A 16598-nucleotide genomic window follows, 5' to 3' on the forward strand; every position below is an offset into this window, starting at 1 on the left:
AAATGAGTTTTATAGCAACCAGATGCTTTTCATTTTTAAGTGATCCATGTTTAAAACTTTCAAGATTATTTTATAAGCTAATACTTAACTCTTAGGATACAAATACTTGTTTTAAAATCCATAATTGTTTTCTTGATCTTGTGTGCAAGCTGTTAAGTTAGACAACTTTAATGAGACCCTGGAGTGTATGCCTACTGAAATATCACATGTAAACATCATTTTTCTCATGTCCATGCAGAGGTAAGACAGCTGAAGATAACACAGAATTTGCTTATATTTCTAACAATGGCACATTTCTTCTTTTAGAAGTTGATTGATATTTATTGCTACAGTAAATGACAGTTTAAATAAATACTGGTGCTTATTCAATGCATCATTAATAAAAAAAAAGCAGGACACCTACTGTCAACAAACAACAGACCTGAACACATGAATAACTGGGGCAATATGACAAGCATTTAAAAGGAATTATCGGAGTACAATAATACCAACTGAAATGGAACCTCTTTATCATCAAGAAGGGAAGAATTCCAAACAATATGTATGATTACATATGGTGTAATCAATAAAAGAGGTGCCTGAAGTTATCTGCTCTAAGTAGCAAAAACAAAATCACTGTGAAAACATTTACATGCTCATTAAAATTAGAATTGTCTCCATAAATAACTGACAGTGAGATGCATTTCATGTTGTGCTTGTATCAGGGGGTGAGTTAATGAGTGCCTGCCTTTTTTTTTTTAATTGTGTCTTCCTAGGGTATTTTGAAGGATGCCTTTTTGTGAGTTCCTCTGTTTTTCAATTAAGGCTACAGTCTGTGAGTAGAAATGTTTAGGTCAAATATGTATTCCTCCAAGATTTTTCACTGGTTTTTAGCTTGGATTTTAGGAAAATCAAAAGACAACTATTGATTTCTAAACTGCACACCTTTGAAAACACAAAGTTAACCAAATGAACACACCTGAGGTTAGGGGTAGCTGTTAGTTAAGGTAGTCCCTAGTTTTCTTAGAGTTATGTAAATTATGATATTCTTAAAAAGTGTTATTGTAATCTCTGTAGCCAGGCATTTCTACCATGCACATCTCACCCTGGTATTTCAGTGCCATGTATATAATGTAAGGTAGCAACCTTTCAACCTGCAAAAAAAGTAGATTCTCTCTCCCGCTCTCATGTCATACTACTTTGTAAGAGGATCCATCCTGGGAGACTGAATGTCAGGAAATATGGTGGCAGACTATTCTGCTAGCACCAGTCTCTGCTGAAGGAACACATGAGTAAAGAGATGAGTCGTACACTGTGTTAAGAAGGTGGCAAGACTTGGACTCATCCTGATCTAACTGGGTAGAGAATTTGGCAGGAAAAGAGTGAACATCCTGCTTCTGCCTACTAAGAATTTCCCATGGGGGCAATCAGACACAGCATATGAGTCCATCATAGGTGTTGCAGAGAGAAATGCAGTTTGTGAGGTAACTGAATCCTCGCCTGTTGAGTACTGTAGGATTAGAACCATGACTGTGAAGCAGATCCAGAACTGGATAAGCAGCTAGTGCAGAGAAGAGAGCACCAGGATGACGTGGTCTAGGTGATTTCTCTTATCCAGAAAGTGTACTGCTTTGTGTTGAGCCAACTGAAGCTTGTGGTCTATCTCAGGTGAAAATGCATTGCAGAAATCTAGTCTGGAGGTCTCAAGCAGCATGTGTGGAATCATGCTCAAAGAAAAAGGGCACAATCTTCTATATGGCTAAAACGGAAAAAGGGCATTTTCTTCGTATCTACTAGGTGGCTATTTTGAGTGCAAAAATAAAACGGTTCCAGAATCCTGAGACCTAGAGAGATAATATAGGATTCTGAAGGAAAAAGCCTTGTTCTAGTGAGTAATCCTTCATTGAGGCTACTGACTTGTGTAAGGCTCTGGAAGAAAGATCCCCATGTACAAAAATAGCCAAATTAGGAAACTCTGTAACACAAAAGCTATGTCTATAACCATATGCATTGCTGTTTTATTTTTTAATCCAAATTATCGGATCTATTTTTGTCCATAAATTCTATGACTCACTAGATTGTGGCTATTGAAAAAAAGTCAAAATATGTTGCCACAAAATCTCTCTCAGAGAAGCAGCTCCAATGTTTTTTTCTTCTTGTTGCAGTAATATATCTCTTAACAGATAAATACAGGGAATATTGACAAGCACTCTGTGTTGGTTTTGTTTAACTGGTAATCAATATGAGAAGAACTACCTGATTTAATTGTTGTTCTTGTTTCACATTATTTTCTTCCAGCCATTTTTCAAGCTCATTTTCATTTGGTTGCTTTGCTCTGATTCAGAATCTGTGAACTTAGAGCATTCTCTAAAGTATTTCAAGCAAAATCAGAATTTCTTTATATTTGCAATACCATGTTCAGGGAGTAAAAGCAAAAACAGCTCTGGAGAGGTATTGTCTACTCCAGTGAGTCCTCTGTGTTCATACAAATGAATAAAATTGTCCAAGAATGTAGTAATATAAAATTCTCTTGCTCAAGACACAAGCATAGTGTGAAGTAAGGCCCTTTTACCACAGTGTCATCTCCTTGATTTGCAGCTCATAAACTGTATTTTCACAGGACTGTACAAGTTGTACAGACAGAGCCAGATCACGGAAAAAGTAATGGAATTCTCACCCACATGTTGTAATGGCACGTTTGTAATTACGTGTAGCCTCTGTGAATATGTATAGCCCTTGTACATGAAAATCTCTATTGTCTATGGGCTAAAATCTCACTCTTATGTTCCACAGAAGGGAAAGATTTGTGGAGCTCCATTACACCTCAGGCAAACATGCACCCATATTCTGGGATGCCAGTAGCATACCAGCTGCCCATCAATGACCAGGCTATCTCTGTGAGCCAGTGGATCCACTCAGTCACTAGTGTATCAAACTAAGCTTCTAACAGCTTCAGGATTTCAATGCCTTTTCTTCAGGGTTGCATTTTGTTTCTTCAAATAAAACAGTTCAAAATAATTTCCACATATAAACCCAGTCCTTTCCCCTGACCCAGGATCTTCTGCAAGTCTCACTCCTGCCTGGTCTCACTCCCCAGCCTCTCTGCCTGGTAGCCAGGGAGAGTCTTTCTGCTCACTTCTGCTGATGCCTTTCTCCAACAGACTGGCTTCCAGCCTTCCAAGCCTGCTCCCTGGGATTGCATGGCCAGGACACCTACCTGAGGGCCTCTTTGTTGCCTTCTCTCTAGCCTGCTCCCTGAACTCAGGCTGCCCTTTACATTGCAGCAAGCCCAGCTCTCAGTCACAGTCTTCTATTGCAAGACTCCAGACTAAGGCTATGTCTACACTGAACCTTTGTCAGTAAAACTTTTGTCAGTTGGGGTATGAAAAAACACCACACGCCCCCGATCAAGAAAAGTTTTACCGCTGAAAAGGGCCGGTGTGGACAGTGCTTTGTGAGTGGGAGATGCTCTTCCGCCAACGAAGCTATCGCCGCTCATTGCAGGTGGTTTTATTTTGTCAACAGGAGCTCTCTCCTGCTGGCAAAGAGCGGCTACATGGGAGACCTCACCGTGGCACAGCTATAGGGGCACAGCTGTGCCGCTGTAAGGTAAGCAGTGTCGACATGGCCTTATTCCCTTCACCTGAGAAGATGGGCTGAGCCTAGTACAGGGTGCAGCGGAGCCCCACCCCTCCAGTCCTCTTTCTCTCATTCTATCTGCTTGATTTGGGTATGTCTGTACTGCAAAAAAGGTGTTTTATATTGAGATTGCTACGTCAAGATAGTTATCTCAAAGTAAAATCCAAGTGGAGACAAGGCACTGTAGTTTATACCTTAATATAGCTAGTCAAGGTAAATCCCTCTGGCAGCATTCGTTTTCTTTTTCACCAGGGTCTGCTAGTTCCACTGCTGCAAGCAACAGGAGTATAAATCAGGAATAAACCTATTAAAGTCAACTGAATTACACCCTGCAATACTTGTACAAGAAAGTGCAAAATCAGGCCCAAGACATACATATTGTCTGAGCCATTTTAAACCATAGGAGTGATGGAAAGAAAAAAAATCCTACCATGTTCCCCACTCCCGGAGGATGGATTAGTAAATTTAATAATCTTTTCCATCCCTTTAACTTCAGAGCTTAGAATAAACTACAACCCTTCTAAACCAATAAAAAGTACTTAAAGGAGACAGGAAATCTAGCTTAAATCTTCAGCATCTTGTCAGAATAAAAAAGGAATCCTGTTTGATTACAAAGTTATGACTGATTTCAACCTTTTACTGTTGATTTATCAGCTGGCAACTATTTTTCCTGTGTAATGCATGCTGCTGTCTTTGTAGTTCAGTTGACCTCGGAATGCACTTCAGGAAGCAGCAGTTTGATGATATCTCTGCAGGGATACTTTTGTTCTGATAAAAACTGTGGGTGAATCAACAGGAAACTCAGGATCTCTTGCTGTTCTGCTTCTGATAATTGATCGTCATTCTCCTTCATCAATTTGTCATCAGTGTCCAGAAAGTGATTGCTACAAAGATTTAACTGTGTTTAGTCATAGAAAGACTGTCTCTTCATAGCATATAACCAAGTACAGCACACAGACTTATTATTCAGAAGCAGTCGGTGATAACTTACTTTGGAATCCTTCCCGTGACACAGTTTGCGCATCCAAGCGTTCCTCAGAACTGATTTTATTTTCCTTTCCTATGTTGCTAACCGAAAGTGCTTCTGTTTCTGTGTTACTGATCAGTTGGCCATTCTCGCATCAAGAGTAAATCTCATCTTCAAACAGCCACCAGCTATGATTGTTTAATGCTGCTTATGGACTGAGTTTATTTAGGAATATAAGAATTACCAGACTGGATCAGACTCCAGGTTCATGTCGTCCACTTTATCTCTGACAGTGGGCAGCACCAGATGCTTCAGAAAGAGGTGTAAGAACCACACAGCTGGTTGATGTGGGACAATCTGCCCCTTGATACGGGTCTCATCCTGATCACTAGTAGTTAAAGATTGGAATAAACCTTAGGTTTCTGTATGGGTGTCCTGATTATGGTTTAAATCTACAGAAAGAAAAAAATAAATCATAAAAACAACATAGCTGTAAGAAGAATATCTGCAACATGCTCTTTTTATTGATATGCAAATTAAAAACGTGAACACCACCATCTTTATAATATTTTTTTCTTTCAGCTGTTGTACCTATTTGATGAGTGTACAGGTACCTAAATTAGTAATATGACCGCTCTAGGAATTATTTGGGGGAAGTCGTATGGCTTGTGTTATATAGCAGGTCAGATTAGAGGATCACAATGGTCTCTTCTGGCCTTGGAATCTATGAATCTATGAATAATATAAAATGTTTGGGAGTTTATGCTGAATGATGCTTAGCTATAATAAACACTAACTCCCTGGTCGGAGTTCATGTTGCAGATAGTTCAATGATGCCATAAAAGTGGTGGACTTTAGCTATATGGCTTCTGACCTCATCTAATATATTCATTATAGGTTATATTTTAATTAAGCTATGTGTCTGTGCAGGTGTGCAAAGGAATTTAAGAACACCTGCTTACATTCCTGTGCAAACTATCTAGACTTTGAACCCAAGTGCACAAGAGTTAGTGGGTACTGCATACCCATTCGCCCTTCCCCCCTCAGGACAGGTGACTGGGGAGGTGCAGGAAATTGGGTGGGTCTCTCTACCATGGCACTGGCCAATGCAGTTGAGCTAGTATGAGGGGCGCTGTAACGTGCTGCTGGTATAGGTTAGCAGCAATTTATTACCCCTGTCCTTTTCATAATTTCATAGATGCTAAGGGCAGAAGGGATCATTAGATCTAGTATGACATCCTGTATACCATATGCCATTAAATTTTACCCAGTACCCCTATACAGACTCATAGACTCCGAGGCCAAAAGAGAGCACCGTTACCATCCAGCCTGCCTGGCCCCCTGCACACACAGGCTATTGAATTTCCCTCACAAACTGGACTTAGAAGAGTGGTTCTTAAACTGAGATGTGTGCTCCCCTGGCGGGGGGGGGGGGGCAGAGGGACATTCGGGGGGCACTCGGTAGGGGCGCGGCCAGCCTCCACGGTGGGCAGGAAGGTAGCATCATGCTTCCAGCCCTGCTCCTCCCCCAAACCAGCTCCACCTCCGATCTCATTCAGCCCCCAGTCCTGCTCTGCCTTCAGGCCCAGCTCTGCTCTCACTCCCTCTCCACCCCCAGCCCAGGTCCAACCCAAGCCACAGCTCCAGGCCCCAGCCCAGCTCTTCCTTCATTCCCTCTCTGCCCCCAGACCAGCTCCACCCCCAGCTGCAGCTCCTCCACTGCCCCCAGCTCCACCTTCAGCTCAAGCTCCACTACCGAGGAAGCCTTGGCTGTGCAGTAATGGAGCGGGGTGTGACTGGAAAAGTTTGAGCACCACTGGTCTAGAAAAATATCTAATCATGTGTTTGCAACACTTCTACTTGCTATCACTTGGCTCCCTGTATGTTGATAAATAAACTTTTACTTGTTTTCACTATCTGAGTGCTGTATGTTAAGCGGAGGGGTGGGCTGAGGTTTAACTGGTAAGCTGGGGTGTCCTGCTTCTGTGGCAACACCGAATTGGTGAATACCGTGTCCAGTGGAAGAGGGGTTGGCCCCTCCAGGGAGACGCTTGGAGGGCTCAAGGGCTGGAGTATGCCTACTGCTAACCTGCAGACTAACAGTGGGGCTGTGATGCCTAGAAGGGAGTGCTTGTGTTGCCTGTGGCTGGTAGAGTCGGGGAGCTGGCCCATGACAGTCACAGACAAGGCCTCCTCACACTAAGTGCAGGTGAGGTGCCTCACAACCATGGCTGCTGATGGGAACTGTCACATCAAGCCACCTCTCAAGTCCTCTACAGCCAGGGGGAAGCAGGGAGGGAGCTGTGTCTCCTGTGCTGCTTATGCGGTGACACAGCTACATGCCATCCCATGTGCAAGCCATGTGGCAAAGTCAATTTAGCCCTGAAACATTAAAAGTGCCCCACCATTTCCTGATCCTGTGGTGGGAGCTCCATGCCTATGGATTTGAAAAGTGCATTTGTAAACTCATTTCCATTTCCCAGATTGCCTGTGTGTGTGTGTGCGCGCACGTGCCCACTCTTCATCATGTGAGCTTGAAAAACAATATCCTTATGCCATTCTAGACTCAAAATGCTTCTTTGAGGGGGATTTTATAAGTAACTCCTCCAGTGAGATTTTTAGGCGTGTCCAGATTTTCTCCAATACCTTTTGTATTCCTGATTAATTTAAAAATGTTCAAATGTATCTAGTGAAAAGTTTAGAAACAGCTACCCACAGCACGTATCAGGTGGCACACACACACATATATAATATGGAGACTGTTCAGCCCTGATCAGTTATTTTTCTCCACTGCTGAAATGTCTATTTTATTTCAGAACACAACAAGATAACTGGATCCTGCTCTTTGCTATTTTGACTGGACTTCCCATTTTTTTTTTCGTGTTTTTCAGCAGCTTGGATCTAGGCACCAATTAGGAAGTGGGAAACAGCCGGTGGAGTAAGGAAACTGAAAACACAAGTGTATGAGATCCACTTGGACTTTCATCTAGACAAAGGGGCTTTGTGTTTAAATCGCTGCAAAAGAAGGAGCAGGAATGAACTCTCGTTGAGGGCATTAAGGAAGATCCTGCAGTTTCATGTCAAAATGTCATGTTTATTCTACGACTATATTGCACTGGGGATTTTTTTTCCATCAAAACAATTACAAGGGAATCATGTTTTTAGACCCTTACCCTTCTAATATGTTTGACCTCTGATAAACTGACCCAACACATTTCTGTCTGGTTCAAGGCCTATAAAATCGCCCTCTCCAGCACTTCCCAGTGCTAAAGCCTATGGCACTGGCAGCTTTAAAATAAATAAATAAAAAAGCTTAGTTTGAAGGATGTCAAATAGTCACTGTCAAATATTTTAATGACTTTCCCTTGCACTGTGATTCTAAAAAATCATATATCACCCCACAACCCTTTCAGAGCTCAAAGTCCTGCCCCGCCTTTCCTCAAACACACCCTAGTGTGAGAAAACGTTAGGTTGGCTTGGAAGATAATAGTCTGGTTTAAATCAGCACCTTGGTTATTGCAAAGTGGGGGGAACAGTGTGAGATTGAAGGAGGGGAGGGCAGAGCAGGTTTAGTTTTCAGATTTAAAGGACTAAAAGTGCCCTTAATTCTCTTGTTTAAACACCCACCACACTCCCTTTGGCTGTGAACGAGCTGGTTTCCCAAAATCATTGCTTTCCTCCACCCCTCCCCCTTCTTCCTTTAAAGGAAAAGGCTAAAGGGAGCGATGTGATTCAGCTTCCAGCCTCCGCGCTTGCGAGTGTGCGGGACAGATGTGCGACAAGCTCCCAACCGCTGGGTCGGGACGCTTCCTACTCCTCCCGCTACCCGCGCAAGGGTTAAAGTGAGAGCAAGAACCCGAAGATCGAGTCTCACTCCGGCATTGGATGGAAAAGTTGGAGCCCCGCCTCGGATTGGCTGACCGCGTTTTAGAGGGAGCTGGAGCCTCCAATTAAAAAGGCGCGGCTCGGGCCGGCTGCGGATTAGGCTTGAGCGGCAGCCTGGTTAACCAGCACCCCTCTAGCCCGCAGCAACTTCCACCCGGCCGCTGCCAGGAGTCCCACGCTGTAGCACTCTGCTGTAGTGCCCCGGGAGAGCTGCCACCTGGGAACAAAGGGACGGGAGAGGGGAAGGACGAGGCTTGTAATGGATCTGAGCCCAGGAATTCAAAAGGTGAGTTGCAACTTTATTTGCACCTTCTGCTTTGTGTATTCCCTTCCCCCCACCGCCACCAGGTCAGGAGTGGTTGGTATGGTTGGGGTTTTGTTGTGCCTTTTTTTTTTTCTGCAGTGACTGTAGCTAAGTAAAGCCTCTAAATATATCAATGCAATTTCTCCCTGAACGCAGACTCTATGTGGTGTCACCTTGGTCGTTCCTGTGCTAATGCCAGTGAAGGTGTTAACTTACCCTCTTGGCTGAGGAGACTATAATGTTTTCCAAAGTACACAGTTAATCTGCTGTCACTTTGTAGGATTTGCTTTCAGCCCCCTTGGGATTCATTCCAACATCAGCGTACTTAAGAGAGGACGATCAGCAAGGTAGCCGGTGGAGTTTAACAAAGTGGTTGGTAGCCTATTTTGGTGGATCTTTAATAACAAAACCTCCATTTCCCTTCACCTCTTGTAGCTTCTTTGGCCACTGCCAAAAATGCTCATTCAAAGTACTGAGAGCAGTCACTCAGGCACAAGGTAGCTAGTCTCTCTCTCTCCGGGGTCTGAACATTTCACTCCCACCGTGCTGGCCTGGTGCCAAGTTCAGTGTGTGTGTTTTAAAAAAAAATGCAGGTCAATAAATAAAACGGAGAGTAGTTTGTTACTCCCCTAGCTTGAAGGCAGATAACTTACCTGCACACGATGGAAAGAAGCCAGATTCTGAAAGGAATTCAGTTCCCCATTCAGTGCAGTCATTTATCTCCTAAGGAGATGGAGGAATGGCCCCAGTGAATGCAGTTAATGACTCTTTCCAAATCTCTTTTTTTTTTTTTTTGAGGTAGTTATCTAGCAGTGGAAGGCTTGCCTGACAAAACTTGATGCCTCGGTGCATGATGGGAAAGCTGGGAATGATCTCTTCTGAAAGTTGAGATTCTTCATAAACTATTTCACCTCCGGCTGTTTTACAATGAGGCAGGAGTTTAATTTAGAATTCACTCTCCTCATTAGAGTGGAAATCAGCTTAAAAATGAGTTTAGTCCGCACGTTGTATATGCCTGCAAAGATCTCTTCATTTTTCTCCAAGGCTCCAGTTATATATTCTGAAAAATATCTTATGTGCTGGAAGTGGGAGGGGAGAGTGTGGTGGGTTTTTTTTGTTTTTTGTTTTTAATACACCAGGGAGCTGCGGATAGTGGAAGACTTCAATTCTACGTTTTTGCCCAATTTTGTGTGATATCTGCTCAGTGCCCACTGTAAGGGGTTGTATGTAGCTGCACTCCCCCCAAAGAAGCCTGTGATGGTGGCTTGGAGTGAAATGGATGCATGCATACAAAGCTTGATCCATCAAACTCTGAGCACATGCTTCACTTTAAGCATGTGAGTAGTCTCATTTACTTCAATAGAACTACTTCTGCTTAATCGTAAGTAGGTGTTCTTGGGTGCTCTGCTGGCTCAGGGAAAGCATGCTAAGCATTTTGCAGGATCACACTGTAGTGATCAGGAATCAGAATGGTTTCCACTAGGCTTGTATGACTTTTAGAAGTGAATTTTTAGTGTGATGGTATTAGACTACTTCCATCCCTTTCTGGGCCTGATCCAGAGAGAGAGAGAGTGTGTGTGTGTCATTGACTTACATGGGCTCTGGATCCAGTACATAAACAGCAGAGGGAAGGAATGTTAAAAAAAAAATAAGTGCATTGTTATGTGTAATATAAAACATTATGCACTAAGTACATGTATTCAACTCTTAGAAAAAAATCCATAGCGAGCTTTAACTATATAAAGTTTTTTGACAGGAAAATGTGTATATTGAGAATTTACTTCAGTAAAACTTCAATTGGCCAAAACCAGTTACTAGTCCTTATCTATTCTAAACTGATATGTATCACAACCCTGACCATTAGCCTCTACTAGAGACTTAGATCACCTTAGGAAGACCCTTTGGGTGGGTGGGTTTTTTTTGTTTTGTTGGGGGGGGGGGGGTGTTTGAAACTGGGGAATTTCCAGTACCTTTTATCACCTTTACTCAGGAAGTGAAGTCCCAGGCCACTTCCATTCTTTTCTTTGAGTCAGAACAACTGAACGCCATCCCAGTGTGACTCCTGACTTCAAACTGAATTTAAGAGCTGTTAGTCTCCAAAGATACATGGCGTATGTTGCCAGGGAACTAGGAGCTTTATGCTTTATCTTGTACACCTGCATGGCAGCATAACTAGGGAAAGAAAGGAAACCATCTCCTTGAAGTGAGATCAAACACATCTCTAGATTTCTGCCCTGTCAAAACAACACATTTTGGATTTCTTTACAATAACATCTTACCCCACTACTTAATGGCAATAACCCTGGTAGCATGGTGCCTCCCAGGAGCTGGATGGGGGCAGCACCCACTGACTAGCACAGGTGCTGAGTCTCATGGCCTCTGTGCAGATAGCTGTAGCCACCCTGGGATCTACCAGATTTGGAGGCAGGTCCTGAGGCCTTGAGGTGGGAGAAACGGGTGGCACATCTACTGTCACCAGCTAACACCTTCCGTGAGCGATTCCTTGCAGAGAACAATCTCCCTCAAAATTTCCCTCCTGGATTTTTAATACAGGAGAGGAGGCTCTGTGTCTGTATGACTGACTGACACATGGCTCCCTCTATTTGGAGTAGTGCTGAGCAGCAGCAGCAGCACTCCCTTCCCCCTGAGATTGGGACCATAGCCTGGCTTTCTCACTGCTGTACCTGCTCCCTCTGGTGCAGTGTATCCCCATGGGTGCACATTACTGTGCTCTCCTGAGCTCAGGGACTATGGCTGTGACAGGCCCTTGCGCCAAGTTCCTGAGGCGAGGCCGCTCCTTTGGCTTGCCCTCTGTAAACCCTCCCAAAGGCCAGTCACAGTCTAGCACTGAACATCTAACTGATCTGTGCTGTGTCTTTTCTCCCTCCCATCCTCTTCCTCTCCCCCTCCAGCTCTGCTGGCTGTTCTCCATGTGGTCATCAACTCCCCATCTTTCATTCCTACCTGATCCATGTTGGAATGCTGCCTGTCTATTGACATTGGTTCCACTGACTGTACAGCACACTTATATTTGTATTTATAAAGCCCTTTATTGCTGAATGTCATTGCTTCCACATGGGGTGCAAATGGCCCAATCTCACAGCCTGAAATGGTCCCTAGCAGAAACCACACAATGACAGTGAAATGTGGAGTATAGGGGGCAAAAAAATTAGTGGTAGCTTTTGGTCATCCGGGAATACTTCCTCTGATGCCCGGAAATGAGGCTTTCTTAGGGAAGGTCAGAAGAGGAAGCTCACTCTCTTTGGCTGCATCTACACTACAAGCTAAGGGTGTGATTCCCAGCTCGTGTAGACATAATTGCATTAACTCTCCTCTGAGATAGCATGCTGAAAATAATAGTGCAGCTGTGGTAGCACGGGCAGCAGTGTCACATGGTAGCAGTCCTGAGTATATACCTGTGAGGTGTGGTGCATTTGTATTCAGGGTGGCTAGCCCCAAAAAAGTTTGGGGTATTTTGGAAGCTTTCACAGGGCAGAAAATCTGTCTTCTAACCAGCTCTAGCTACTCTTCCCTCATGCTGCAACTCATGATGTGGAAACCATATGCAGGAGAACAAGGGGACTACATATCTTCCCCTTACTGCCAGTGTGAGTATATACTATGAGTGACCATTATGTTCTGAGGTAACAATCTCTACACTAGGCTGTTCTCTCCCAGAAGTTCTTCATATGTGAAGGAGAAGGAACAATGATGCTGCACAGCTGTGGAACACAGAGGGGATATTTTGCACTCTGGATGCAGAAACTTGTCAAAGAGTCTTTCCAAAAGATAAAGCTTTATACAGAGCTGTCATTGCTGAAAGCAGATGATGTCGTCGTCATCATCATCAACTTTGAACTTCATTTAAATGTTTGAGAAGCATTGCATGAGTATCTCATCTGCATTACAGGGATGTGGGGTCATGTTGATGTATTTTTTGCACAGTTGCTTCTGACAGGTCAAAATAGGGCTAAACCCCCCTGCATCGACTGACCCAATGATATATCTCCTTATCTTCTGTAATTGTTCTGACAAGGTGTCTGTCTCCTATCACCTGAATCTGAACCAAGAACAACAGTAAGAGGGAAAAATCCCAGCTAGTTGACACTTAAAAAGGGAAATGCAGTTACATAATACCAAGAAAGATATCTTGCCTCAATCTGTCTGAATAATAGAACATGTTCAAAGACACATGGGTGGCTTTGCAGCAGACAGCTGTTTAATTTCCTGAATTGTGAGAAGGGCATTTTTTTTCTAGGCACAGGGTGAGCTACTGTCAACTATTGGCTTGGCAGTGTCACACAACCAGTCTGAGCAAGTCTACAAATGTGAGTCTGGAATTCATTAGGGCTTGTTCCAGGGCCCTGAATCTGATTTTTTTTTTTTAAATTCCCCCCCTCCCCCCAAATCACTGTTGGGTTTAGTTACTGCTGATTTTTTTTTTTTCACTCAGTGTATTTTGGGACTCCTCTGAGGAAATTAAAACAAGGTGAGGGGAAAGCATTCTGCTTGGAGAATCAGTTGTTTAGATTAAATTTTGAACTCAAAACAAAGATCTAGGTTGACATTTCACAGTTTATTGTAAACATTTGAATGGGAACAGAGACACAAAGATTCATGGGCTGCTCCCCCTGAATTCAAACAATAATTTGATCAGGAAAAGGAAATAAAAAAACTGTTCCAAGCCAAGCTGAAGAGTTTCGTTTCAGGTGATGCATATCTTTTTATTCTTTCTTTTAATTATTATTTTTTTTTAGCAGGGGATGGACATAGCGAAATAAAAGCTGTGCTGCCCGAAGTGGGCAAGCTAGAGAGAAGAGAGGAGCATAAACTTTTGCCATAGTGGATCTGATCGTTGGTCTGTCATGCCTGGAATTCTGAGTGGACAACCTAATGCTTCAGAAAGTGGCAAAAAACTCCATACTAAATCATCAGCAACTCTGCAGTAGTCAGCATATGCCTTGGGGCCAGAGATTTTATTTATATCTGACTATGTATAATGATATAGATCTGAATGAAACAAAGCTCTCATTCACTACTGCAGAATTTAGCCCACGGTTATAAGCCATAAAATTACCCAGAACCTTTTAAAATCCTGCAGCTGTTTTGGTCTCTGTCTTCATGCAGTATTGAGACCTTTAAATTGCTATATCACTTATTTTAAGTCCGTCAGGAGCTCTAAGCTAAATCCACAACATGATCTTCCTTTTTTGTTATGCATGGTTGTTCTCTAAAATAAGTCTTAGGAGCCATGTGTGACACTTAGCTGCAGACTGTTCAACCAGCATAAGTCTGTGGCCATGGCTACACTTGCAAATTTGCAGCGCTGCAGCAGGGTGTGAAAACACACCCTCTCCAGCGCTGCAAATTGCGGCGCTGCAAAGCGCCAGTGTGGTCAAAGCCCCAGCGCTGGGAGCGCGGCTCCCAGCGCTGTACGTTATTCCCCACAGGGAGGTGGAGTATGGACAGCGCTGGGAGCGCTCTCTCCCAGCGCTGGCGCTTTGACTACACTTAGCGCTTCAAAGCGCTGCCACGGCAGCGCTTTGAAGTGCAAGTGTAGCCATAGCCTGTGTGTGACCTGAGTCAGGGGGAGAGACGTTACTGCTAAGAACAGTCTATAGAACATTGGCTGAACCACTACTTTTGCCAAAAACGTAGTTTTCCAGCAGTTTGGGCATGAAATCATATGCTGTGGCTCTGTCTTTGGGTGTCCTGGACTGTGAATCTCCCTGTTATCCCCTTGCCTCAGCAAGTGAGATTTGCTTGTGCTTAACTGGTTGTCAGCTTCCTCACACCATCAGTCTCTAAGGTTCTGCAGCCCTTATTCTGCTTAGCAGGTTACCTATAGGTACACCCCAACCCCTGAGCCTCTCTGAAAGTGTCCCCTGGTAGTATCTGGCTCCTGTCACTGGACACTGACAGTCATTACCAGGCTTGCTATTTCTAAGAGAACAGTATACATACAGCTTGATGGGCACAACTCGGGATCAGGTCCCTTTATAACCTCATGGCCCAGAGATATATTTATAGTGAAGCAGTCAAGCTTCTTCTCAAAGACTAAGACTTGAGAGATTGAGTAAGGATAACAGGAAAAGAAATATTTATATAAAAAGTGTAACTCTTTAGAGTCTAAACCAGGAGTTGGCAACCTTTCAGAAGTGATGTGCAAAGTCTTCATTTATTCACTCTAATTTAAGGTTTCGCGCGCCAGTAATACATTCTAACCTTTTTAGAAGGTCTTTCTATAAGTCTATAATATACCGGTATAACTAAAGTATTGTATGTAAAGTAAATAATGTTTTTAAAATGTTTAAGAAGCTTCATTTAAAAATTAAATTTAAAATGCAGAGCCCCCTGGACTGGTGGCCAGGACCCGGGCAGTGCGAGTGCCACTGAAAATCAGCTCGCGTGCTGCCTTTGGCATGCATGCAATAGGTTGCCTACCCCTGGTCTAAACTTATCTTTAACAGGCTAAAATCCTTGTCTAAAGTAGTTTCTCACCTAAAACAATCTCCCAGCATCCCCAACTCCCGTGGCTGGGATCCACAGATGCAAAAAGCTCTGTTCCTTTTTGCTCTCTGATGGAGAACAGGGTGTCTTATAACTGCAGGACAAATCCAAAAAAATCTTGGAAGTGTATCTCTAGACATGGCTCTTTTCTTCCTGTTGACTTCTATCCCCCCCTCCCCCGCCCACTGATTGATGTAAATGGGGCTCTGCAGTGTTTTGGCTTACCATGCTTAGTCTACATGTGAAGACAGACTGGTGAATATACATCCCTTTGTCTGGCAACACCAGTTTTTCACCTGTGCTGGGTGGTAATGCTTGATACTAACTGTAAATTGTATAGATATAACTTGTGACATACATGGATGATATTTTAAAAATAATAGTAATGACCAGCAAGATCCTTGCTTTCATTTAAGATCTCATATAGGGATAGTTCAGTGGTTTGAGCATTGGCCTGCTAAACCCAGCGTTGTGAGCTCAACCCTTGAGGGGGCCACTTAGGGATATGGGGCAAAAATTGTCTGGGGATTGGTCATGCTTTGAGCAGGGGCTTGGACTAGATGACCTCCTGAGGTCCCTTCCAACCCTAATTGTATTGATCTGTAAAGAATCATAGACGATGACAGCAATTTGTTGGGTGCAGTGAGTTTGTCAGGCCTGTCAGGGTACTGTTACAGAACAGCGAACACTTTGCTAGTTGGCACTAAGTTCTTAGAATGACATGCCTAGTTACTAGGATTGCACATGTAAACTATAGTGACTGTGCATGCAAAATAATTTCATTAGTTATTTGCATATGCAAGAACTAATTTGTGTTAATAACTGTACAACCAGTTTCATGTCTACACTGTCAGAAAATCTGACCAAAATATTTTCTACACTTAGTCCTTTTTTCCTTGCAGGATACTTGCCTCCTTTCTCGGTATTCACAATTGCTGGTTGTGGACCACATTAGCAACAGTTCAGAGTTCCATGTTGGAACCTCTTTAGCTATTTTACATGGTTCAGCTAATACAGACCCTAATCTTAATTGGAAAGCCGAAGGTGTTCCTTCTTTGTGTGGCTCCAGTAGATATCAACAGTATAATGTAAAGTACTGCCCAAGAAAACTGGAGACACATTGCCATCTGTGGTCCTATTTAAACGGTGGTCCATAGTTATGATATCTGCATGACTTGAATCAATATGTACCCCAATGAGAGCAATAGTCCTCCTGTTGGAATGGGATGACTAATAGCACTGCATTAGACTGCAAAGGAAAACATTCATCTTACTGTAGACACTCATTTGTCTCTACTAACAAGTATTTCTGTG

At 43.2% G+C, this 16598-nt stretch overlaps 1 protein-coding gene across 1 annotated transcript in view; it reads left to right on the plus strand.

Annotated features, from left to right (window-relative positions):
• Window positions 1–8576: 8576 nt before the first annotated feature.
• LMCD1 (LIM and cysteine rich domains 1) overlaps window positions 8577–16598 on the plus strand; it is a 65287-nt gene continuing 57265 nt past the window's right edge. The window contains exon 1 of the mRNA XM_045024569.1: window positions 8577–8756. Within this exon, the coding sequence (XP_044880504.1) occupies window positions 8730–8756 (27 nt within the window). The 5' untranslated portion in view covers window positions 8577–8729. The remainder of the gene's footprint in view (window positions 8757–16598) is intronic.

The sequence above is a fragment of the Mauremys mutica genome, chromosome 7, assembly GCF_020497125.1.
Source record: "Mauremys mutica isolate MM-2020 ecotype Southern chromosome 7, ASM2049712v1, whole genome shotgun sequence".
NCBI classification, from domain to species: domain Eukaryota; kingdom Metazoa; phylum Chordata; order Testudines; family Geoemydidae; genus Mauremys; species Mauremys mutica.